The 27,903-nt window shown below is 45.7% G+C and overlaps 1 protein-coding gene across 1 annotated transcript; it reads left to right on the top strand.

Annotated features, from left to right (window-relative positions):
• The first annotated feature begins 63 nt into the window (after nucleotides 1–63).
• Nucleotides 64–27,903, top strand: FMC1 (formation of mitochondrial complex V assembly factor 1 homolog). Its single transcript, XM_066596176.1, has 2 exons — nucleotides 64–253; nucleotides 27,610–27,903. Exons 1-2 carry the CDS (start codon nucleotides 122–124, stop codon nucleotides 27,811–27,813), a joined length of 336 nt encoding a protein of 111 aa, XP_066452273.1. The 5' UTR covers nucleotides 64–121; the 3' UTR covers nucleotides 27,814–27,903.

The raw sequence follows: 27,903 nt of genomic DNA, 5'->3' as shown, positions 1-27,903 counted from the left end.
CCCACTCCACTCTAGCGTCTTCATAGCCCGCCTCTGCTAGAGTCATGTGACCGAAGACTGTCACCTGACGTCAAACCTCTTCTCCCCCACTCCACTCTATCTAGCCGTGCTGCCCTCAGAGATGGCTTCTCTAGGAAGTCCGTTACACACTTTCCGGAGCCTCTTGCGAATGTTCCGACATGATTGCGGCGTGGACCGTTACCGTAAGATGATTGCATGCGGTTTTATTCGGGAGCAGTTCAGGAAGCATCAGGTAATATGGAAGCGCTTGTTTGGTGCCCAGGCCCGAGCGGCTGTGTTAGTGGACGGGCAGAAGTTGTGACCTTCCTAGAAGTAACTAGTTATGGCCAATAGTGTTATAATTTGTGGAGGAAAACCTGCTAGCCATCTGCCCCTTATCTACCAAACAGTAAGGCAGCAGAGTTGTTCCTGCCGGCTGTCCCACACCCGGCCACCCTAATAGTACCATAGATACCCACATGCCAGCCATCCTGCACCTGGCCACCCTAATAGTACCATAGATACCCGCATGCCGGCCGTCCCACACCCGGCCCCCCTAATGGTACCATAGATACCCACACGCCAGCCCTTCTGCACCCGGCCACCCTAATAGTACCATGAATACCCGCACAACGGCTGTCTCACACCTGGCCACCCTCATAGTACCATAGATACCCGCATGCTAGCCCTCCTGCACCCGGCCACCCTAATAGTACCATAGATACCCGCACGCCAGCCGTCCCGCACCCCGCCACCCTAATAGTATCATAGATACCTGCACGCTGGCTGTCTCGCACCTGGCCACCTTAATAATACCATAGATACCTGCATGCCGGCTGTCCTGCATCCAGCCACCATAATAGTACATAGATACCCTCATGCCAGCCCTCCTGCACCCGGCCACCCTAATAGTACCATAGATACCCACACGTCGGCTGTCTTGCACCCGGCCACCCTAATAGTTCCATAGACACCCTCATGTCAGCCCTCCTGCACTCGGCCACTCTAATAGTACCATAAATACTTGCACGCCGGCTGTCTTGCACCCGGCCACCCTAATAGTACCATAGATACCCGAACGCCGTCCGTCCCGCACTTGGCCACCCTAATGGTTCCATAGATACCCGAACACCAGCCATCCCGCATCCGGCCATCCTAATAGTACCATAGATACCCCCATGCCAGCTGTCCCGCACCCGGCCACCCTAATAGTATCATAGATACCTGCACGCTGGCCGTCTCGCACCTGGCCACCTTAATAATACCATAGATACCTGCACGCTGGCTGTCTCGCACCTGGCCACCTTAATAATACCATAGATACCTGCACGCTGGCTGTCTCGCACCTGGCCACCTTAATAATACCATAGATACCTGCATGCCGGCTCTCCCGCATCTGGCCACCCTAATAGTACATAGATACCAGCACGCCGGCCGTCCTGCACCCGGCCACCCTAATAGTACCATAGATACCCACACGCCGGCCGTCCCTCACCTCGCCACCCTGATAATACCATAAATACCCGCATACTAGTTGTCCTTCACCCTGCCACTTTAGTAGTACAATAGATACCCACACGCTGGCCGACCCGCACCTGGCAACCCTTATAGCACTATGGATACCCGCACGTCAGCCGTCCTGCACCCGGCCACCCTAATAGTACCATAGATACCCGCACGCTGGCCATCTCGCACCCAGCCACCCTAATAGTACCATAGATACCCGCACGCCAGCCCTCCTGCACCCGGCCACCCTAATAGTACCATAGATACCCGCACGCCGGCCGTCCCGCACCTGGCCACCCTAATAGTACAATAGATACCCGCACGCCGGCCGTCCCGCACCTGGCCACCCTAATAGTACAATAGATACCCCCACGCCGGCCGTCCCGCACCCGGCCACCCTAATAGTATCATAGATACCTGTACGCTGGCTGTCTCGCACCCGGCCACCCTAATAGTACCATAGATACCTGCACACCGGACGTCCCACACCTGGCCACCCTAATAATGCTATAGATAGCAGAACACCGGCCGTCCCGCACCTGGCCACCCTAATAGTACTATAAATACCCGCATACCAGCAGTCCCACACCCGGCCACCCTAGTAGTACAATAGATACCCACACGCCGGCCGGCCCGCACCTGGCCACCCTGATAATACCACAGATACCCGCATACCAGCAGTCCCGCACCCGGCCACCCTAGTAGTACCATAGATACCCACACGCTGGCTGTCCCGCACCTGGCCACCCAATAGTACCATAGATACCCACACGTCGGCCGTCCCGCACCTGGCCACCCTGATAATACCATAGATACCCGCATACCAGCAGTCCCGCACCCGGCCACCCTAGTAAGAGCATAGATACCCACAGGCTGGCCGTCTCGCACCTGGCCACCCTAGTAGTACCATAGATAGTTGCACGTCGGCTGTCTTGCACCCGACCACCCTAGTAGTACCATAGATAGCTGCACGCTGTATGCTTTTATTTTCGTGTGTTTTTGCCACAGATCCTCAGCATGTAAGGCCTGTGTGACGCCTCCCATAAGGCTACTAGGATGTGGGCTGTTTCATGCCTTTCCATGGATATTAAATATATCTTAGCCTTATGTGATGCTCTTTGTTATCCAAACACTGCCCTCATGTGTGCATTTTATGTAACTACACACTATGCCTCATACTCGCACTTACTCATAATTACTGTAGCATTTACAGGGTGGGCCGTGGAATAGTAGCCCCGCATCCAAGCAGTAACATTATAGCTAAGGGCTATATAAAGCAGTCATAAGCGAGTGTTTCTTAAGTGTGTGACTTGGGATTAGTAGAATTGCTGAGTGCATTGTTCCCTATTTTATCAGTTTTTTTTGTGTTTTTATCCAGTCACAGTAATCTTTTAGCTTATACATTATAGCTATATTGTTTCTTTTTCCTAGAGGTTGAATATATTGTGTTGAGGGAGAATATTGGAGGGTTAATTATTAAACATTGTTACATTAAAAGCACATACAGTCTGTTGGTGTGTTTTCAGTCTCCATTGCTTTGCACAGGTGATTAATTAGGGGCAGGGGATACCCAAATGGGGTCTGATAAATTATCTGTGGAACTTCCTGTGTGCTTTCCAAACAAAGGAGAAGCAGAAGTACTACAGATAAGAGCTATACCGTAGAAAGCAATCATAAGTGAGTGTGCGAGCCGTGTACTAAAGTGTGATATTAAAAAGGGGGCGTAGCACAGTGGAAAAGCAAAGGACTACAGATCGAGAGGACCCTGGTGCCCACTTTTAGCACCAGCTTTATATCATCTGCGCCTAGAGGAAAGAAGGTTTCTACACAACATAGGTGATGGGGAACTCAATAAAAGAGTACAAGAGGGGCTGGACGTCTTTTCAGCGATACAATATTAGGACCCTTGCACATTTGCGTCTTTTTAACACTGCAATATCGCTGCGTTTTTTTAATGCGATTGTCAGTGGGACTTTCTGATGTTAAAAACACATCACAAGTTTGTGCTTTGCGATTTTTGTGTGATGGGTTTTAACATTACAAGTCCCATTGACAATCGCATAAAAAATAACTTCAGAAGGGTCATTGATCCGGGGATTATTCCGATTGCTGGATTGGAGTCGGGAAGAAATTTTTTCCCTTAAATGGGGAAAATTAGATTCTACCTCTCTGGTGTTTTTTGCCGACTTCTGGATCAACATTAAGAGGGAGGGGGGTTGGTTAATAGGCAGAACTGAATGTACAAGGGGCTTTTTCGACCTAAAGCCCCTTGCTATGATTATCGCTTAAACAACTGAACAAACTGCCAACATTTTTGAATAAAATTACTCACACGGAATAATCTGTATTTTCCCTCATTAGAAAAGTAAACTCAGTAGCTGCTGTTGGCTCAGCTGGGCATGTGTTTGTGCAAGAGATTATATGGCAGACAGATTCCATTGTCTTTCTCTCCTGCATACACAATGAGTACAGTGTCCTCTCCTGGCATGAGTAAACACTGTGCTCATTGTGTATGCAAAGCAAAAAAAAACATCTTTAAAGGTCCATTTACACGCTAAGATCATTCTAAAGATAAGTTTTGAGCAATTGTTTTGCCTAAACTGCTAATGAATAGAGATGAGCGAGTATACTTGCTAAGGCTAACTACTTGAGCGAGTAGTGCCGTAGTCGAGTATCCTCCCGCTCGTCTGTAAAGATTTGGGGGCCGGCGAGGAGAGGCGGGGGAGAGCGGGGAGGAACGGAGGGGAGATCTCTCTCTCCCTCTCTCCCCCCTGCTCACCGCCGCAACTCACCTGTCACCCGCACCGGCAGCCGAATCTTTACAGACGAGCGGGAGGATACTCAGCTAAGGCACTACTCGCTCAAGTAGTTAGCCTTAGCGAGTATACTCGCTCATCTCTACTAATGAACACTAGCTGAATACAATGTAATCAGCAGCTACCCTGGAGAATACAGCACCATGGACAGTAAACACAGCATGTGGTCTGTGTTATCTTCTCTCTGGCTGGTGCCGATATTCAATAATGGGTTGAAAAGTCAGTTTGGAAACTACATGCCGATAAGTTTTACTTCTATTGTGGGTAAAATGTTTGAATAGTTTGTAAGAGATGCTATCTTGGAGTATCTATGTTGCTTTACCAACCTAGAAGGGTGTTCTTTACTGTAAGAGCAGTGAGATTATGGAACTTTCTGTCTGAGGATGTGGTGATGGCAAATTTAATAAGAGTACAAGAGGAGTCTGAACGAGCGTTTCAATATTTTGTTATAATCATTAATAACTTCTGAAGGGTCGGTTGTGATGATGTATAAGATTTTGTACGTAGAGACATTAGGCCGTCAGCCATTTTGATTCATTATAGAGGCAGGATCGATAGGTATCGTCCCCCTTCTCCCTCTCCTGTGTCCGGTACGTGACATCGGTGATTCGGGGATTATTGCCAGACTTGGAGTCAGGAAGGAATTTTTTCCCTTAAAGGGAATAGCCCCCCCCGTTCGGCGCGAGACAAACCCGATGCAGGGATAAAAAAAAAAAACGGGTAGTACTTACTCGAATCCCCGCGCTCCGGTGACTTCTTACTTACCTTGTGAAGATGGCCGCCGGAATCTTCACCCTCGGTGGACCGCAGGTCTTCTGTGCGGTCCATTGCCGATTCCAGCCTCCTGATTGGCTGGAATCGGCACACGTGACGGGGCGGAGCTATGAGGAGCCGCTCTCTGGCACGAGCGGCCCCATTCAGAAGACAGGACTGCGCAAGCGCGTCTAATCGGGCGATTAGACGCTGAAGATTAGACGGCACCATGGAGACGGGGACGCCAGCAACGGAACAGGTAAGTGAATAACTTCTGTATGGCTCATAATTAATGCACAATGTACATTACAAAGTGCATTAATATGGCCATACAGAAGTGTATACCCCCACTTGCTTTCGCGGGACAAGCCCTTTAACCTTTAACTGCTGCCGTGGAGTCTCACAGACCCCCTCCCCATTCTAGATTTCCGAGAATTGCATACTCCCCCGCTCTTTATTATGTAGCATTACTAAAAAATATAAATGAAAGTTGATTATTTCTACATGTTTTTTATTTTGTTTTACAACCTGAAAATTAATAAAAACAAGTTATTGTCAATATCCAGTTCATCATTGCGAAAAAAAATCAGCCACAATATACAGGCGACTTCGAGACCCCACGTCTGCGGAAGTGTAACAAATAAAACACGTTCTCAGTTACAATTTAAATAAGGAAAATTGTCTTCTACCTCATTGGGTTTATTTTTGTTTGTTTTTTTGCCTTCCTCTGGATCAACATGGGGGGGGGGGGATAGGCTGAACTGGATGGACATGTGTCTATTTTTGGCTACACATACTGTGTTACTATTGCACATGAGAGACAGGTGGCGCCATCGATACACCCCTGTGTCTGTCTGAACCATTTCCAGGCACTTGGCTGAAGGACATTTGGTTTCATTGCACCCATTACGTATACTGCCTTTGTCACCCACAGTCGCCTCTGTTTGGAGTGGTGTCGTGAATGACAAAACTGGACAATTATGGAATAGAACCTGGTCTCTCTTCAGTGACTAAATCTATACCGCAGGATGCCATACGGAGCCTGTATGCCTCCATGCCCGCCCGTATCACATCTTGTACCATAGCTAGAGATGGTACAACACGAGTACTAGAACCTCCATGCCCCACCCGTATCACATCTTGTATCTAAGCTAGAGGCGGTACAACAGGTACTAGAGCCTCCATATCCACCTGAGTCACCTGTAGAAGGGTGTGTACTTTCAAAACCACCTTAGCCCATAGCTGTTAAACCTTACCGGCAACTTTTTCCAAACCTAGTTGGCTGCTTCCAGTCTGGAAAAAAGGACTGCCAATGTAGAATTTGGGGGGCAGGAGTGAGAGAAGTTCTGTCATTCTTTGGATTTCATTTTTATGTCATTATCCGGCGACACTGAGTTTATACAGGGTGTTTTTTTTTAAATGTTTTGCTATTTTTGTACAAAGTTGCCGCAGTCCAAGAGCCGTAGCATTTTTATTTTTCCATTGACGGATCTCTATTAGGGCTTGTTTTTTGTGGGATGAACTCTTGTCTTCATTTATCTAAATTTTTGGGAACATGCACCATTCTGACTACCTTTATTCTATTTTTTGTCTAGAGGCAAGATTAATAAAATCTCCAATTCGGGCATGTTTTTTAGTTTTAATGGCGTTCACTGTACAGCATAAATAATGCTCTAGTCATTCTGCAGACCGGCATGATTACACCAATACCACATTTTTATAGGAGTTTTTTGCAACTTTTTGACACTTTTTTTAAAATAAATGTACTTTTTTGTTTATCATTGCATTCAAAGACCTCTAACAGTCTTATTTTTTTTTTTGTCAACTGTGTTATGTGAGGGTTTTTTTTATTTTATCTGGATGAGCTGTACTTTGTAATCGTACCATTTGTTGATCCATGTGACCTTTTGATCACTTTCTATTCTATTTTTGTAAGGCGAGATAGGTTAAGATAGGTTAAGTGTACTAACTTTTCTCTGGGTCATTATGAACAAACAATAACACGTGATTTTTTAAAAATTCATCTCTTACACAGTAAAGGGCTAATGGTGGGGTTTGGACATATTTATTATTTTTACTATATATATATATATATATATATATATATATATATATATATATATATATATATATATATATATATATATATATATATACGCACCCTTTTTTAACTTTGCCCACTGGGGCACTTGATTATCAGCATCTTTATATCATTCTTCTAATACACTACTATACATTAGTATAGTAGTGCATTAGAAAGCCTATGAGGTCAGTCGGAGGCTGAGCCTCAAAAGCCACCGTAGCTGGCAGATGTGGAGGCCGTATCCAAGCCTCCGGGTGCCATATCAACCCATCGGGATCCTCCCACTGTGCCTTTTACATGCCGTGATTGACTGGCTTGTAAAGTGTTTAATAGCAGGAAGCGAAGGTGTCTTCGGTCCCCTCTATTAGAAAGATTGCCCAATTGTCTGACTGGCGCTGTAGAGTAAAGCCCCTTAACGGCTGCCGTCAAAAGACATATGGGCGGTCATGAATGGAGTTAATTTGTGGTTCTATTTTTATCCATGTGATATAGAGACTGGTGGGCCGGCAGCCATTTTTGTCATGTGTAGAACACATGAAAGATACTCGTGCATCTGGTCCCCAATGGAAACAGGGATGCTGAAAGAGACCGATCAGCCTTATCAGGACCGCTTGCTGAGTTCACAGTGGGATACCGCAGATACTATTTTTTCAGCTAATATCCCGCTCTGTGAACACAGCTGGAGTATGAAGAACACAGAGGTCCAGCTGTGTTCTGCATACCCCGCACAGAGTGCACAGCTGTCTATCAGCTGTGCGCTCCGTGAACACAGCAGGAGTATGGGATGCCGGCACCCCCACAGTGATTTTTTTTTGGGACAGCGCTCAACCAATCACAGGCAGCGCTCAGCCCACATTCATTGAATGGCCGAGCGCTGCCTGTGATTGGCTGAGCCCTCAGCCAATCAGATACAGCTCTTTCAGCAGGCAGGGATTTTAAATCTCCGCCTGATGAAAGAACTTCAAAGCAGTGCAGGGAGAAGACCCAAGTACAACGTTGCTGAGCCCCGGCGGCAGCAGAAAAATGAGTATATATATTTCCAGGGCGTCATTCCGACGGCCCCATTACGTATGGAGGTTGCCAGGTAGGGACAGGAAGAGTTTAAAAGCACCTCCCTTTTCCACCATGCTTTAGTGTCTTCCTGTCCCTACGGTGGGACAGAGGAGCAGCTTCCAAGCAGGAAGAAAGAAAATCCTTACCGCACGCTGTGCGATCCCCCTGGAGGGGTAGAGGTCGGGGCCGCACACTCTCGAGTCCCTGCATCCCCGACATGCACCGCCGACGGAGCTGTAAGTCGCCTCAGCAGCGCTGGTCTCCCTCGCGCGGTCCGCTTGTTCGGGCCGCCGCTGCCGCGATGGGATAGTTCCTCCTGGCAGGGCAGCAGCAGCCTCCCTGGTCCTCGGCGCGCATAGCAGTAACGTCATCCGGCGTGGTGACGTCACGCGCTCAACGTAGGGGGCGTGGCTACCGGCGAGAACCCGGAAATGGGCGCCAAATTCAAAAATCCTCCCCATATAAGCAGGCTAAGCTCCATGGAGGATCCTGCTGACTGCCAGACAGTGTATGTGAGTATGTCTACCCGCGACAGCTCAGCACGAGAGGGAGAGACTGAAACCCTACAAACTGTAAGTAGGCTATATGCCAAAAGGAATGCGCAAAATTGTCACTTGTACAAGTATGGATGCATATATGTTCCCCTTTTCTCTCCCCTCTCCCCCACTTTGCATGGGTAGATGGATAAGGAAGGTCCAAAGAAAGCGGACCCGAGAAAAAAATCAAAAAAATGCGTCCTCTGCAGCAAAAGGCTCAAGGAGAGCTATAAAAAGCCCCTATGCGAGGAATGCACGGGAAAAATACTTGCAGAAGAAAAAGCGGCGTTTAAATCTGACATCCGCTGCATGATCAGGGAAGAACTGCAGGCCTCCATGGCATCCCTTGACCAGGCCCAGCCAGGTCCGTCACGGGTCCCTAAAAGGCCAAGGCAGATCGAATCGGCGAGCTCAATCTCCGGTGAATCACTGGAGCTCCTGTCTGAAGGAGAATTAGAGGACCCACCAGTTCCCGTAGAAGATGAGAGAAAATATTATTTCTCATCAAGCGACATTGCGCACCTCATCAAGGCGGTGAGGGAGACAATGCAAATAGAAGAGGATAACCCGCCTAGGACAATCCAAGATGAGATGTTCGGCGGCCTCCGATCCAGGAGAAAGACCATGTTCCCGGTCAATCACACCCTGCAGCAAGTGATCGCAGACGAAAGTTCAAGAGCCGGAAAAAAGAATAGCCGTTTCAAGAGAAATCCGAAACCGGCTCGCGTTCGCTACTGAGGACGTCCGCCTGTACAGGGAGACCCCTAAGGTGGACATCCAAATTGCAAAAGTGGCCAAGAAAACCCTCTTGCCCTTTGAGAACACTTCCCAGCTGTCTGATCCCATGGATAAAAAGATCGACGGATTAATGAAGAAAGCCTGGGAGGCAACCTCCCTTACCATTGAGGCCAACATAGCCTCAACGTCTGTGGCTAGATCCATGGTGCTATGGCTAAACAGGCTGAAAGCCTCCATCAAGGATCGGGCCCCCAGGGAGGAGTTAGCCAGTTGTCTTCCCCTCCTAAAAATGGCGACCGCTTTCCTGGCTGACGCATCAGCGGAGACAGTAAGATACTGTGCAAAAACCGGAGTCCTCAGTAACTCAGCGAGAAGGGCATTATGGCTGAAGACGTGGGCTGCAGATATAACCTCTAAAAACAAACTCTGCGCCATCCCCTTCCAAGGGGAATACATGTTTGGGCCCGTCCTGGACAAAATCCTAGAGAAAGTCGGCGACAAGAGTAAGACCCTGCCTGACAGACAACCTTTCAGGAAGCCATCCTTTCCGAGGAGGACATGCCAGCCACCTCCCGAAGTTAAAGGAAAAGGGAAGACTGGAAGATGGTCGTACCCCAAGGGAGGTCGGGGTAAGGAAGCTCAACCTTCTCCTGAACAAACGGGGTAGATTAGCGGGCTATCTAAGCCAGTGGCAGGGGATAACATCTAACCCCTGGGTACTCCACCACTAAACACTTGAACTTGCTCGCCCTCACGGAAACCTGGATACAGCAGTCCGATTCTACCTCCCCCGCTGCATTGTCCTATGATGGCTTGCAGTTCTCCCACACCCCCAGATCGGATGACAGACGCGGTGGAGGAGTAGGCATCATCCTCTCCCCAAACTGTACCTTCCAGGTCATTCCCGCAGCTCCCTCGCTTACCTTTCACTCCTTCGAAGTCCACACCCTGCGACTCTTCCGCCCACTGCCTCTGCGTGTCGCAGTTATTTACCGCCCCCCAGGTCCTACCCGCCTGTTCCTAGACCACTTTGCTGCCTGGCTCCCCCACTTCCTATCCTGTGAAATCCCAACCCTCATCCTTGGTGATTTCAACATTCCTACTAACGACTCTAGCTCCTCATCTGCCTCCCGGCTCTTAACACTTACCTCCTCCCTTGGCCTATCGCTAATCTCTGACTCCCCCACTCATAGAGATGGTAACACTCTCGATTTAGTTTTCCTCCGTCTCTGCTCTGCTTCTCACTTTACTAACTCCCCACTTCCACTCTCGGATCACAACCTTCTCTCTTTCTCCATCAGGCACCCTAGCATCTCTCCTGACCCTCCTATCTATCGCACCTCTAGGAACCTCCAGTCTGTCCGCACTAAACAGTTTGCTGAAACTATTCAGTCCTCCCTATTGCCCATCTCTCGCCTCCCCTGCCCTAACCTGGCAGCCGAATACTACCACACCACCCTCAGCCGTGCCCTGGATGAAGTGGCACCGCCCATGACGCGAGCTGTCAAACGCAGACCACGGCAACCCTGGCTCACGTCCCAAACGCGCTTCATCCGGCGGTGCTCTAGGTGCGCCGAGCGGCTGTGGAGAAAGTCAAAGCTGCCAGCTGACTTCCTCCACTTCAAATTCATGCTTAAAATGTATAACCTAGCCCTTCACCATGCCAAACAAGTCTATTTCACCTCCCTTGTCTCCTCACTATCCCACAACCCCAAACAACTCTTTGAGACCTTTCACTCCCTCCTCAGCCCCAAGGAACAGGCCCCTGCGACAGACCTGACTGCTGGAGAACTAGCTGCCTATTTCAAAGAAAAAATCGACCACATTCGAAAAGAAATCTCTGAAAGCTGCATGGTTAGCCCTGATCCCAGCTCCATCAGCACTGCACCCAGCACCTACTCACTATCTACGCTAGAACCAACGACAGAGGAAGAAGTCTCCAGGCTCCTTTCCACTGCCCGCCCTACCACCTGCGCCAGCGACCCTCTCCCCTCTCACCTCCTCCGCTCCCTTTCCCCAGCTCTCATTACTCACCTTACCACAATCTGCAACCTCTCCCTAACCTCTGGCACTTTTCCCTCCTCATTCAAACACTCCATTATATCCCCTCTGCTTAAAAAACCAACTCTGGACCCGACTAATGCTGCTAACTACCGACCCGTCTCAAACCTCCCCTTTATCTCCAAATTACTGGAACGCCTGGTCTACTCTCGGCTTACTCGCTTTCTCTCTGACAACTCACTCCTCGACCCCCTCCAGTCTGGTTTCCGCTCTCTACACTCGACCGAAACTGCCCTTACAAAAGTAACAAATGACCTGATGACTGCAAAGTCGAGAGGTGATTACTCTCTACTAATCCTCCTTGACCTGTCTGCTGCATTTGACACTGTCGACCATAATCTCCTTCTCACTATGCTCCACTCTATTGGCCTAAAGGATACTGCTCTCTCCTGGTTCTCCTCCTACCTCTCTGACCGCTCTTTCAGTGTTTCCTTTGCTGGTTCTATCTCTGCTCCACTTCCTCTCGCTGTTGGGGTACCCCAGGGCTCGGTCCTTGGCCCCCTTCTCTTCTCTATCTATACTGCCCCAATTGGACAAACAATCCACAGATTCGGCCTCCAATACCATCTCTATGCTGACGACACCCAACTATACACCTCCTCTCGTGAGATCTCTGGACCATTCCTCCAAAATATCACCGACTGTCTGTCCGCTGTCTCTAACACTATGTCCTCCCTTTTTCTCAAACTAAACCTCTCTAAAACTGACCTCCTTGTCTTTCCACCTTCTAACCGACCTCCCCTCAACATCTCCATTCCAGTGTCTGGCACCATCATAACCCCCCCGACGGCATGCCCGATGCCTTGGGGTCACACTGGACTCTGACCTCTCCTTTACCCCCCATATCCAATCTCTGGCCCAAACATGCCACATGCACCTCAGAAATATTGCTAAAATACGTCCGTTCCTAACCACGGACACGCTAAAGACGCTCGTGGTTGCGCTCATCCACTCCCGGCTTGACTACTGCAACTCGCTACTCATTGGCCTCCCCCGCACTAGACTCGCTCCGCTCCAATCCATACTAAATGCAGCAGCTAGACTCATTTTTCTATCCAGTCGTTATTCAGACGCCTCTGCATTATGCCAGTCGCTGCATTGGCTGCCCATCCACTGCAGAACTAAATTTAAACTCCTCTGCCTCACTCACAAAGCTCTGCATGGCGCTGCGCCACCATACATCACCTCCCTACTTTCAGTATACCACCCAGCGCGCTCACTCCGATCGGCTAACACCCTCAGACTAAACACCCCTGTAATACGAACCTCTCATGCTCGCCTACAGGACTTCACCAGAGCAGCACCCATCCTCTGGAACGCTCTACCCCAAGGCATCCGGACAATTCCCGATGCACGAAATTTCAGACGTGCCTTAAAAACGCACCTCTTCAGGGAAGCATACCAAATCTCCTGACCTAGTCCCTCGCCCCTCCCTATGGTGCTCCACCCTGTTTGCCTTCTGATAAATGATCTGTAAATAAAATTTCCTATTGCCTATGTTCCCCAACCCCTGCACCTCCTGTACCACCCTCAACCCATTTGTGTCTAACCCAATGTATCTTATATTGTAATTGTTGTATTGTTTTGCATTTATCCATGCCTGAAAGCGCTGCGGAATAATTTGGCGCTATACAAATAAAGATTATTATTATTATTACTCCAAATAATCGAAGCAGGGTACCGAATCGAGTTCCACTCTCTACCCCCTAGGAGATTCCTCATAACCTCCCCTGGGTCTCTACAGGAACGAGGGAACCTCATAAAAGGTGTACAGGAACTCAAGGACTTAGGGGTCATTACACAAGTCCCTGATCATGAAAGGGGTGAGGGATTCTATTCCCCCCTATTTCTAATGAAAAAACCAAACGGTTCCATTAGGACTAGCTTTAACCTTAAAGCCCTAAATAAATTTATTTTATACAAAAAATTCAAGATGGAAACAGTAAGATCTATTGTCTCACTAATAGACCGGGATAGTGTAATGTGCACTATAGATCTCAAAGATGCATATTACCACGTCCCAATAGCTGCAGCCCATCACAAGTACCTGAGATTCGCTCTGCGGGAGGGTGACAGGATCCAACATTATCAATTCACGGCCCTTCCATTCGGAATCTCCACTGCCCCTCGGGTGTTCACAAAGATCATAATAGAGATGGTAGCCTATTTCAGACGGAACCAAATCCGTATATTTCCATATCTGGATGACTTCTTGTTAGTGTCAAGGACAGAGAAGACTATACGTATAGACCTATCCATGGTCGTGTCTACCCTAAACAGTTTAGGGTTAATAGTCAACAAACAAAAGTCCGACCTGAATCTAGATACACAGAAAGTATACCTGGGTGTATTGCTAGACTCCCACATACAGAAATCCCGGCTTCCATCATCTAGGAAGGAAGACCTCATCCAAAGAGTAAACTCCCTCTGTCAGGCTACAACGGTTTCTATTAGAGAAACAATGAAGGTGCTGGGCATTCTGACAGCCTGCATTCAGATAGTCCCATGGGCACAAGCCCATACCCGGCAACTACAAGGATTTATCCTTGCCAACTGGGACAAATGGCAGACATCCCTGGATAAGAAAGTGAGCCTGTCCGAGTCAAAGAGTCCCTACGCTGCTGGACCTCGCAGAGGAACCTAAGCAAAGGTACCTCCTGGTCACAAGAACCTACTGTACCCATCACAACAGATGCCAGCAAAACGGGATGGGGAGCGCAAGTAGCCGACCAAAATCTACAGGGAATCTGGGACCCCCAAGTAGCTAAGCGATCATCAAATTTCAGAGAATTGAGGGCAATCTGGGAGGCCCTTCAGGCAGCAGAACCCCTTGTAAGAGGAAGGCATATAAAAATCCTGACTGATAATATGACAGCTCTGTCGTTTGTTCGTCACCAGGGGGGAACGCGACACCCACACCTGCAGCAACTGGCGACAAAGATACTCCGCTGGGCAGAATCCAACGTGCTGTCTCTCTCAGCAATCCATCTAAAAGGATCCACAAACGTCGCTGCCGACTTCCTGAGCAGACAGAGCATCCTTCCAGGAGAATGGGGGCTGAACCAGCGAGTCTTCGACCAACTAATCTGCCAGTGGGGAGAGCCGCAGATAGACCTGTTCGCCATGAATAAAAATTCAAAGTGCCGAGACTTTTACTCGCTGAACCCAAAAGACAATCCGTGCGGGGTAGATGCCCTGTCCCAAAACTGGGACATGGACCTAGCCTACGGCTTTCCCCCCTTCCCACTGATCCCCCACACCCTCAGGAAAATCCAAACCAGCCGGGTGTCAGTCATACTAGTTGCCCCTATGTGGCACAAAAGGCCCTGGTATCCTCTGCTAAAAGCCTTGACTATCCGGGGTCCACTCCTTCTACCAGCCGTGGAAGATCTCCTGCTCCAGGGCCCGCTAACATACCCGGGGGTCGAGAAATTGAAGCATGGATGCTGAAAACATGATACTGCGTGGGAAGGGACTCTCCCATAATGTAATTAACACCCTGACAAAGAGCCGTAAACCTATCACTACAGCCATTTATGATAGGGTATGGAAGAAGTTCACAGACTTCTGCAAGATAGAGCCAGGAAAAATCCCAGGAATTGACATACCCGCAATCCTGGAATTTTTACAGGCAGGCCTTAGCCCTAGAACCCTTTAGGTTCATACAGCAGCACTAGGGTCCTACCTAGATTTCCCTTTGGCAGAACACCGCTGGGTGCGTAGATTTCTCAAAGGGACAGAAAGACTCCGACCCTTTATTAGAGAAACCTTTCCTACCTGGGACCTAAATATAGTCCTAAATAGTTTTTGCCAACCCCCCTTTAAACCTCTCTCCGAACTTTCCCTGAGACTACTCACGTTAAAAGTTGCCCTTCTAGTCGCTATAACTTCAGCTCGGAGAATAGGGGAAATACAAGCGCTATACTGTATTGAACCATACATGGTAATACAAGATGACAGAATTACCTTCAAACTGGACCCGGCCTTCCTACCGAAGGTAGTGTCAAGATTCCATAGGGAGCAGACGATTACTCTGCCTTCCTTCTGTCAAAATCCCTGCGATGAAAAAGAATGAGAATTTCATAGCCTAGATGTTAGGAGAGCCGTTCTAGCATATTTAGAGGCTACCCGCTCTCTCCGTAAAAATAATAACCTCTTTATCCAATTTCAGGGGCCGGCAAAAGGAAAGACGGCATCTAAGAGCACCATTGCGAGATGGATCAAGACGGCCATCCAAGAGGCATATAAAGCCAGGGGTCTCGATCCTCCGGGAAAAATTAGAGCCCACTCCACACACTCTCTCTCCTCCTCCTGGGCAGAAAAAGGCCAGGCGTCTGCCGAGCAGATTTGCAAAGCAGCCACCTAGTCTAGCATACATACATTTATCCGACACTACAGGGTTAACGTCCAGTCAGATAAAGACCTGGGCTATGGACGAAAAGTCCTTCAGGCAGTAGTCCCGCCCTAAAGCCACGTATAATTTGGTATACTCCATACGTAATGGGGCCGTCGGGATGACGCCCTGGAAAGATACGGATTACTTGCCGGTAGTCCCATTTCCAGGAGTCATCACGACGGCCCATAGTTCCCTCCCTTCTAGTTTAATTCATGTTTTTCAAATGTAAATATGACCGAATAAAGGTAAAAATTTGGTTTAGTAAACATTGTCCACCGTAATAATTTGTACGTCACTAAAGCATGGTGGAAAGGGGAGGTGCTTTTAAACTCTTCCTGTCCCTACCTGGGTCAGAGGGCAACCTCCATACGTAATGGGGCCGTCGTGATGACTCCTGGAAATGGGACTACCGGTAAGTAATCCGTATCTTTTTTTACACATGCTAGGAATGATTTTCAGGGAAGAGCTTATATTTAAAGTCCTTCCGCGAAAATCACTGCAGGGTTGCTTGTCTTCTGCATACCCTGCTTGGAGCACTCAGCTGGATACCAGCTGAGCACTCCGAGAAGACAACAGCTATATGCAGAAGATAGCGGTCCCGCATGTCTTATGCATACAGCGTGAGCCTTCATTTACACACTTATGCAAAGTGAACGCTCAAAACTGTCACTCAAACTGCTGTTTGAGTGAATTTAGAGCGATCATCTTACCGTGTATATGCACCTAACGATTATCGCTCAAAAGATAATCGTTGTCTAAATGGGGTATAACACTAACTCAGAGATCATAAATACTTAAATAGTCCACTGATAAAGATGTGAACGTTTTATTTCTCTACTTATCCTGCTCTAGTAAAGTGCAAATTAATCACATCATGTCTGTGCCTTGTCATATGTATGTATTTATGTGCATATATATGCATGCCTCTTTGGATCTATTTAATTTTGCCTGAGGAAGAACCCTGAGCTTGCCATCAACTCATGTATTTTTGTTAGCCATTAAAAGGTATCCTATCTATAAGATTACTTGGTTTCCCTTGCTGAGAACAATCACATTTTGCTATATAGTTTGACTCACAGGGTGTTCTATTCTTGTCGAGGGCTCAGTTTTTGTTTGACGTTGATTATACAGATGAGAAAAAGAACACTGCAAAGTTATTCTTGCCCATCACAAAGGTATTGTTCTAGTGGCTTTGTCATAGACCCCACACTAGACAGATCTGCTAATAATCCTGCACTATCCTCTGTTTCTTCTGCCTCAAACTTTTCTTAATTTCTTCATAAGTTTGGTGTCTTTAACATTTAATTAGAATTGCATCCTACTATTAAAGATTGCATCTTTCATTCTGACCCACACATCTTTCTGTCAGATTGACCATCAATTTATGCCTTCCTTCTCAACTTCTTCTATACATTCTACCTAATGGTCAGATCATAATCCAGTTTCAACTTCCTATTCTACCATATCTGCCTCATGAAGCACACCAGCTTTGCATATTAATGACACTTCATTGTCTTCCTCAGCTATATCCGCTATCATCAGGGACCTTACTATGTAGAGTTCTTTGGCTTCCCTCCACATAGTACTGGGAAATCAAGATGACATTAAGAGGACCTCTAATTTGCTTAGCATCTGCAACTAAAAATTAGGGAATAACATTAACTACAGTCCCAACTAGAGATAGCTGAGAAAGATTGGAAATTGCAACCCACGTCTGCTCCTAAATCTAAAGTAGATGCTCTATAATCTGCTACTTAATACAGGTTTATTGAAAAGTGCCTCCTCTGTATTCTAAACCTCAGAGTCTTGACCTGTTCTGTATTGACTCTTTTCCAATCTCACCTTACCATCATTATCGTCAGAGCAGAAAGAGTTGATGGATTCCATAATGGCTTTGGAGGAGGTCTTGACGGCCATAAAGTCACTGAAATCTGCCAATGCACCAGGAGCTAAAAGCATGTTCAATGGAAACAAAAAAAGATTTTCTAGGCCCTGCAATGTTTAACGCAATGCACAATTCCTCTTCATTGCATCCCTCTCTTCTCTCTTCTAATATTGCATTGATCACTGAACCTGATAAACATCCCGTGAAGCGTACCTGATGTTTCAGAATAATCCAAGCAGTTTATGAATACTGTGAGTGGCCATCTCCTTGTTCTTGTTACAAGTGTAGGTGCACCATCTGATCAGGAGTATCGACACCTCCTTTTGTGTTTCTGTAATGAAGAATTCTTTCTGGTTTGGAGTCTTCCACAGTAACCTGAGGTGCGGTGCATTATGGCAAGAAGCTCAACACTCCTTCCTGCTTTATGCACATAGGACACTAAGGAGTGGTCTCTCACGAAACTGAAAAGGACTTTTTACTGCCCTGTTAGCTAGCAAGAAATTCCTTTAGTTATGATAGTCTTGTTTTGACACACTGTGCCAACCAGTGGTCAACAAGTTCCATGGATGTAAAGAAAATGGCCATGGTAATGTTTCGATGGGTGCTGAAGTACCCTATTGCCAATTCATTCACCTCCTTGACTACAGTATTTGTTCATCTCATGTTGCTTTCTTTCCCCAAGTAGGGCAAGCCTTTTAGTGGGTAAAAGTAGCTGGAGTCACATATCCAGATCTTTATTCCATATTTTGCTGGCTTTGAACTCCTGTACTGGCGAAAGCAACAGCAACCTGTGAATCAGACTAATTGCACATCAGTAGTCAGATTCACACCTGGAAGGTAATACTCTTGGAGATTATGATTTATCTGGTCTCACATTTCACGAAAAGGCACAAATTTATCTGTAGCCGTTTGAACACTTCTTGGTGACTTGTCATCAAATCTCAAAACATTTATTGGGTCTTTTTAAGATCCTCCCTTACTGATCGTGGCATGAAAAATTAGTGGACTGTATTCTTGCTGTACAGGACATGGACGTTTGAGAAATTGCTTCTCAAGTGACCTGCAGTCCAGTCAAAGCTCGAATTTCTACTGAATTGCATTTTTTACCATATTCCAAATTGGTGTCTTCCACAATCTTTACAATAATATCACTTGTGATGTACAAATTAAAAGCAGGCACTGGACTCTCCAATGTATTCAAAGGTGGCAGCTTTACCACGTTATTTGTGACTTGATATTGTGTCTTCTCATTTTGTATGGTGCTGGTGGTTTTCTTCTCCACTGAAAGCCATCTTTCCCTTCATAGCAGGAATTCTCAGCAGCCAGCGGTGCAGCGCTGTTATCTTCCAAATCATTGTCTGTATTTTCAGCACTTCGCACATCTTGGATTTCACTCGCAACACTTGTGTGATCCTCTTCACTGTCATTTGTCTCCAGTTCGAATAAATTGTCGCTGAACTATATGTCACTGTCCTCTTCTGCAAGCTAACAAGTTATTTCTACGTAACTCTGTTTTCTTTTCGACATGCCGAAACACTAGGAACAAGCAAAAATTATGAACACTTGCTTGTGCTCTGACTGCTACTGCTTGGTGACTGGTGCTCGACATAGCTCTCACAATTGTGGTGGGATCTACCCAAACCATTGCAACATATCTGCCGTCCACAGCAAAGCATGAAGGCGGCAAGCACAAGTGATCTGCGAAATGGCTCATGTGTCCGTCACACTCATGTTAGATGTCTCATAACAAAATTAAGTTAGTGTTTATCTGGTCCATACATAATGTAGAAAGAAAGGTGCAGAAAGAAATCATTTTATACATGGCACAACATGATAGATGAAGAGTGAAGGGGATATTACACAAAGCTAAAAGGAAGAACCGCACATTCTCAAAAACGTTTCTTTAGGTGTTCCAGGGTTAAGTGTCAATCTTGTCCCTGGCGTTATTACACCTTGAGGTATGGAATGTCATAGTTTGACTACTCCTACTAGGACTGGGCAATAAAATTAATTTGATTGATTAATAATTTTGCCATTGTGATGTGATGATTGAAAAAGAGAGGAGAGTGCATGGAAGCTGTGGTGACTGTGGTTGGGGGGGGGAGTAGGAAATTATATGGGGGCTCTGAAGAGGGCGGAATGGAACACCATCCTTCATGTTTATGTAAAAAAAAAAAATATATATATATATATCACACACACACACACCATTTTCTACACAAGGGAATCGCATATGCAGCAATTTTTTTTTGCTAAGTACGGTATATAGTAAGGTATAGTTAATAAGCGGTATATATTGCTGTGTATGCAATTCCCTCAGGTAGAAAACAAGCATAGCATATTTAGCTTGATTGGAAAAAAAGAAAAAAAAACTGTATAAATAATCTCAAGAGAATATTGAAAAGAAATTAGATTTTTATTTTAGGCTAAATGCCCAGCCCCCTAACTAATGTTGGGAATCCTTCCCTATATAGATGTCAAAGGCACTTTTCACAGTGAAAAAATAGTGCCCCGTGCCATGTTAGCCAGAAACATTCTTGTAATATTAACTACTTTCTTTCCTATTTTTTAGATATACAAGATTATTAGAGGTGATCCCTTTTATTGGTTAACCAGGAAAATATACTGTATGCAACATTTCAAGGCTTCTTAATGCCCTTTCACCAGGCTTGTCTGATTCATAACTGAGGAAACCTTCTTATACACAACCGATCACTTCACACCCATCAACCAAATAGGTGACGTCCTCAATCTTCACTCCTTTCATCCTCTTTTCCAGCTCTTTCCCAAACCTAATGGCCCTTATACGTGGGCCGACAGTCAGGTAAACGACTGCACAAGCGCTGATGTAACTGCTGTGGTCGCTGGCGCTCGCATAGCGCTTCACCTTTTTTGAATCCTATTCTGATTTATCAACGCAGAGCCGAAACTACTGGGGGTAGAAACATGAAATTAGGCCAATAGCTTCTTTGTGTAATGTAGAAATCCACTAAGAATGTTCTGAAATTCAACCTTTAAGGAGGTGAAAAAGGGGTCAAAGTTTGTATGGGAGAATAAGATCTAACGACCTAGGAACTTGAAATTTGGCAAAAGTGAACTATTGAACAAATCATTAAACACGCATTTTCCCGATGGTCGAAAACTCTGACCTAACTCTTTGCCCGGCTGCTACTAATTCGCACAACCACTATAAGTGTGAGGTCCGACATATCGGCAGAATAGTCAGCAGGACTGTTATAATTATTCCCATCACTATCAGGAGATAAAATGCTGGAATCAGCCCAGTGATTCACCACAAGCTCCAATATCACCTTTGTTAAATAGTATCTATTGCTCCCTGTTATCAGCCATTTCAGAATGAGGAGATGATCACTGTAGTGGGGTAGCAAAATCCTATTTCCCTACATATGTGTGACTGATAATACAGGTTGGGCATGGAAGAGTAGGCCGGCACCACACTATTATGAAAGCTAAAAAGAAAATCTGTCCTTGTTGCTCATAGCAACCAATCACAGCACAGCTTTCATTTTACCTCACTTGTATAGCAACCAATCACAGCACAGCTTTCATTTTACCTCAGTTGTATAGCAACCAATCACAGCACAGCTTTCATTTTACCTCAGTTGTATAGCAACCTATCACAGCACAGCTTTCATTGTATCTCAGTTGTATAGCAACCTATCACAGCACAGCTTTCATTTTCCCTCAGCAGCATAAGAAATAAAGGCTGCACTGTGATTGATTGCTATGAGCAACAAAGACAGATTAAAGGTGCCTAAAAGAAAATCTGTTGTTGTGGCGGTTCTGGGGTCTGTTCCTTTCTAGTAATCTGGTTCAGGTCTTGTATTTGGTTCCTTTCATCTTCTGGCCCTGGTGGTAGTGGTTTTAGGTGAGACTTGCTTGATCTCGCTTGTGGGTATTATGGGACTATTTAACCTGGTCTTTCGCTTAGCTCGTTGCTTTTTGTGATGGGAATAATTATAAGCAGTATATATTGCTGTGTATATAATTGCCTTGTGTAAACAAAAAGAAAAAGTCTGGGCATATTTACCGTATTTTTCGCTCTATAAAACACCGGACGATAAGACGCACCCCCGTTTTAGAGGCGGAAATAGGGAAAAAATTGTCTGAATTCAGCCAGGGACAGTGCAGGGGATAGTACCGGGCGACGGAGCAGAAGGGGCAGCACAGGTCGGAAACAGCGGCACTTGTGTACAGTAGGAGGAAGGGAAGAATCCGATTGATGGAGGTGGGGGAGCAGCAGCAGTTCCCGCTGGCGCTCCCTACCAATCAGCGGTACGCACGCAGTGCAAAGGAGAGAGAACTGCTCTCCTAACTGATTGCGAGTTTATTCACCTGATTGTTTGTACAATCATGCGTTAAATTTGCTATTGCGCATTAAACTTGGGATCGGCACGTTTGCTCTATAAGACACACTGACTTTTTTCCCCACTTTGGGGGAAATTAAAGTGCATCTTGTAAGGCAAAAAATAAAGCTTGTTTAGAAAAAAGGAAAAAAAAACTGTATCATCTCAAGGGGATATTGAAAAAGAAAATTTTTATTTTAGGCTAAATGCCCAGCCCCCTAACTAATGTAAGGAATCCTTCCCTATATAGAAGTCAGAGGCACTTTTCACAGTGTAAAGAAAAAATAGTGCCCTGTGCCATGTTAGCCAGAAACATTCTTGTAATATTGCATACTTTTGTCCTTTTGTGTCTCCTTTTTTTTTTTTTTATTAGCTATACAAGAAAATTATAGAGGTGATTAGAGATGAGCGAGTATACTCGCTAAGCACATTACTTGAGCGCGTAGTGCCTTAGCCAAGTATCTCCCCGCTCGTCTCTAAAGATTCGGGGGCCGGCGCGGGTGACAGGTGAGTTGCGGCGGGGAGCAGGGGGGAGAGATAGGGAGAGAGAGATCCCCCCCGCCGGCCCCCGAATCTTAAGAGATGAGTGAGCAGATACTCGGCTAAGGCACTACTCACTCGAGTAATGTGCCTTAGCGAGTATACTCGCTCATCTCTAGAGGTGATACATTAATTGGTTAACCAGGAAAATGGGGTGTGTGTGTGTGTGTGTGTGTGTGTGTGTGTGTGTGTGTGTGTGTATAATATACCTATTGTACACAACCGATCACTTCGCACCCATCAATCCAATAAGTGACCTCCTCAGTCTTCACCTCTTTGCCTTTCATCTTACACACAAACCTAATGGCTCTTTTAGACGGGCCGACAGGTAAGAGACTGCATGAGCACTGATGTAACTGCTAAGGTCGCTGACGCTCGTGTACAGTGTTTACACTGACACACTTCACCTCTGGATCGCAGGCTTCTCGCTCAGCTCTTCACCTGCTAAGTGAGTGGGGAACGTTTACACGGAACGAGAATCCCACAATCCATTGATGGGTTGTATGCTGCCTGAAAGTCATCAATAAAAACCTGTGAAGAAAAAGTGAGCAATTTCTATGCATTTACGCTGCGTATCGCTCAAATTTGTTCGTTTCAGCGAATTTTGAGCAATAATCGTCCTGTGTATCTCATCATGTAAATGCTGGGCTCTTCCTCACATTTGTTGTTCTGCCTTTTTACTCAGTAATCGAGCAAGCCTGAGAAAGAGGCATTAAACACCCCCGAAAGTTTGTATGTATAATTTTTCTTGCATCACCTCTAATACCTATTTTTATTTTTTTTTATACAATAGTATGTAATATTAGAAAGCTTTTTGCTCATTCACACAGTCTCTGCCTTCCGACTCAGGTTTCCTTCATGCAGAAAATTGCATAGGGACATAAAGGTCTGAGTCACCTTTCCTCCAAATAGAATAAATGTACTTGGAAAAATTTAAATGTTTAAATGAGATCACCTCTACATCGTCAGCTTTTTTTTTTTTTCCCCAGGCTGAACAAGCCTGACTTTTCTATCCTATCATTGTATCTAATAAAGTAGTCGCCTGCCTCTAAACACTCTACAACTCCCTTAACCCTTTCCAATCCAAGTTGTATCCTTGTTTTCCTAGGGGGCTTACTCTTTTGCTGCTGTTATAACGGAGCTATCTGCTGGCTGAACCCAGTACTGCATGAGGTGACACGTTGGATAGGCTCCTACAGCAGAGAGGCTGGCAATATATAGTAAGAGAACCCCGACGGTCGTCTTCCAACATTGGAACTGTACAGCCTTAAATCATAATGTCTTCAGACATCAAGACAGTGGACTGGAAAGGGTTAAATCCTTTTTAAAATGTGATGCTCAAAACTGAATCCCCAACTCCAGATGTGGCATTACAAGGAATTTATATTACATTGGGATGATGTGTTTTTATACACTCTAAAATTTTATTTCACTTGCAGCTGCTGCTTGACATTGAGTACTGCTGCTTAGTTTACCTGTAATCAGAATTTCAAAGTCCTTCTCTTGTTTTGTTGTCCATAGTTCTGTCATTCAACATACATAAAATATGATTACTGTGGCCTAGGTTGATTAAAGGCCCATTTAGGCCCACTGCACACGGGCGGAAATCCTATGCAGACGGTCGTGATTTGTCCGCGTGAAAATACATGCGGAAAACAAATCGCGGCATGTTCTATTTCTGTGCGGGTCTCGCAGAGGCCCACACAGAAATGTCAGTAGTGCCGGGACCGACTCTGCTCTGCGCATGCGCCGGCTGGCCGGCAGCCTGCACACTAAAGAGCCGGAGCCGTGGGAGAGGTGAGCACCGCACTGGTCCCTACAGGGGCGTGGGTCGGGTCCTGCTGCGAGAATTCTCGCAGCAGGATCCGACCTGGCCGTCTGCAGGTGGCCTTACACAGAATGATGATCGCTCAAATGACAGTTTGAGTGACAGTTTTGAGCGATCATCTTTGCATAACTCTAAGTAACTAATGAGCTATTTAAGAGTTATGCAGGCGGAGCGGGACACTGCCACGAAAGTTCAGAGAACAAAGCAGATGTTTTGAATATGCAAACAGCCGCTTTGTTCTTGATGCTTTCAGATGGTGTCCCACTGAGAACTGCCAGCGGGATACCAGCTGAAAGAATACTATCAGCGCCGCCCGCTGAGAAAATCAGCGTGCGGCGGTGATAAGTCATCAGTGATTTCTAGCTCGCTAGAAATCACTGATGAATGAAGAGTGAATGGACAGTGCACGGTGGCTGTCCGTTTAGACGCAACATTGATTGCTCAAAAGGTGGCTTTGAGCGAATTTTGAGTGATAGTCCTTGTCTAAATGGGCCTTAACTTACTTTTAAGTACATGTGGTGCAGAGTATAAGCTCTCGCCTACGACCTGAAGGTTGCAAGTTCGATCTCCGCGTGATTCAGGTAGCCGGCTCAAGGTTGACTCAGCCTTCCATCCTTCTGAGGTCACTAATATGAGAACCCAGCTTGGTGGGGGGTAATAAGTAATAATTACCTGAAAGCGCTGCGGAATAAGTTGGCGCTATACAAATACCAAGATTTTATTTTTTTTATTTTTATCAATATTAACATTAATCGGCCAAGTTTTTGCTTATGCCACCAGATTATCCATGCCATTGTGTAATATAATACCAAACCACTTTGTAAAGGCCCATTGACACAAGCCGATGATCGCTAAAAAAATCTCTAATCAGCTATCGTTTTAGTGATAATCGTTGCATCTAAACGCGCTCCCATCATGCCCTTTTCGGGCACTGCTAGCTGATTGCTAAATTCAGTCCAACCTAAAAATCGTCCTTCAGCTTTATCAGCAGTTCTCCACGGGAAGTGCTGATAGCATTGTTTCCGGCAGGAGAACAAAGGATCTGAGCACAGATAAGAGCCCTCAGGCTATTAACTGCTTTCAGCTAAGGCTTCATTCGCACACTTAATTGCTCTTAAGTAGCTGAGTAGCGCTGAAAAGTTTAAGCATAATGATCGCTCAAAGCTGTGACTCAAACTGTCAGTTGAGTGATCATCTGCTGGTGTAAATGGGCCTTAAGGGGGGAATTAAAACCCAGTTTACAGGACATAAGCAAATACTGACACTTCTTTAATCCCATCCTTGATACCATAAACACGTGATTGAGCCTAAGGCTACTCTCAGTTTCAGCCCATTTTCTGGCTTTTTTGAATAAGGGAAAATATAAAGCCAGAGAAACTGCAAGCCTTTTTTGGATGACTGCTATTTTCTACTGCCTTTTTTGGTGATAACTTTTATTCATACATGCATCATAGCTAACTGTAGGCCGTTTTGATTATGTACCACGTACAAGTTTGTTTGCCGTCCCTTAACTAATTTTTTACCAATTGGCACACGTTTGTCCTTATTCTGTACATCTGTTGCATCAGTACACGGCTGCTGTTTGCAAAAAATCATCATTGTAGGTTGCAGAATTGTCAGAAAATACATAATGCCCCCTAGTTGCTGTCAGCACTTGTAGATATTTTCACCATCTAGGCACACAATGTGCTCCGTTTTACATCATCTCTTCTTAGAACTTTGCTCATTAAGTGATGATGTCCCATCATATCTTGGCACTACAGTACCATATTTAGACCTGTGACTTGTAATGTATCAACCCGCACCCCTTCTCTTCCTGTTCCAACTTCTTCATTCGTGGCGGAGGTGGAACAGGAAGTTGACAGCTTTCTGCACTTCACCCCTCTCCTTTTATGTAATTATTTTATCTGTACATTACTATATATTCAACTCATAACTACACAGAGAACAATCCTATGACCTGTTTACATTAAATTAAGTGGGAATACAAAACGCTGATGAAATGGTGCACCTATACACAGCATAAAGTAGAAGCAACAAGTCTGTGAGTAGGTGACTAATTTCTCTTTTATTAGGTTTTAAACCAGCACATAAATGTGTTTCGAGGTAGAGAACCTCTCCATCAGTATAGCTGGGCACAGGCGGACGGTCTCCTGCTCTGGCGTTGCCAAGCCCAGCGCACGTGCCCAGCTGTCCTGCACTCCCACCATACTGATGAAGAGATTCTCCACCTCAAAATGCATTTATTTGCTGGCTTTATCCTAATTAAAAAGAAGCTGTTCACCTACTCACAGACCTGCCGTTTCTGGTTTGCCTTGTGGAAAGTTGCACCATTCGACCAGCTTTTGCTTACCTGCTCCATGTTATAACACACCTGCCTGTGGCACTTCTGCATTGTTTGTTCCCACCATTGACCTTTTGGTCCGCAATAGACCTACCGTACTCCACCCAATGTCCATTTGGTTTGCTCCACCGTTCATCACTATCTACATTACATGGCAGCAGCGAGATAGATAGATTTTACAGATGTTTTAAATATCTTACATTCGTGTGAGCCCGCCCTTGGGAGAAGAAGTTGTATTTGCAATACGCATGCGATATACATGGTAAATGGCGTCAATGAAAGTACATTGTCATTGTTGCACTTGTATATATTTATTGTGTATGTTATGCGCATAAAAGAGAGCCCAATGTGTTCTAGTTTACTGCGTGTATTGTTCTCTTTGTGATCGTTTGAAACACAGTATACACGCAATTACATTGTACGTGTGTGGCGTTTTTACACATGTTCCTAGAAGACATGAGAAGAAGAAAAAAAACTTGAGAAGGCCGGTGCAGGACCGTGCTTAAAATACGCTGTAGATACAGACATACACAAGCAAAAGCATAACAGTACGCAGGGATACGCGGTTAAATATGCAGGTTAAACGCTGAGATTTTCACGCAGATTATTATGATGGGTCATGGGAGCGTAGCCTATCTTCGGATGACTATTCTCTATTAACAGAAAAAAATTAACATTGAATATTTTAAATGTGACTTTACAGGTGACCAGCGAGAAGCTGTGCTCAGCCCACCAGGAACTACATTACCAAGCCTCCACTTACCTATGTCTTCTGCAAAGCATCAGGAATCACCTCATCTTTCATGAGGAGTATCACGGCAAAGGGGAACGCTCTGTTGAACAGGTGGCCGGCCTTGTAGGGTTTAAGACGCCACAGCAACCTGGTGGAAAGGGCTGGGAGAGCTGAACTGATGTTATCCAGGAAAAGGCTCAAATCCTAACCTGTAGTCAAATTGTTCTCATATAAATAAATATATATATATATATCTTGCTGTGA

The sequence above is a fragment of the Eleutherodactylus coqui genome, chromosome 3 (assembly GCF_035609145.1).
Source record: "Eleutherodactylus coqui strain aEleCoq1 chromosome 3, aEleCoq1.hap1, whole genome shotgun sequence".
Classification (NCBI taxonomy): domain Eukaryota; kingdom Metazoa; phylum Chordata; class Amphibia; order Anura; family Eleutherodactylidae; genus Eleutherodactylus; species Eleutherodactylus coqui.
This window is presented reverse-complemented; position numbering and strand designations above follow the sequence as displayed.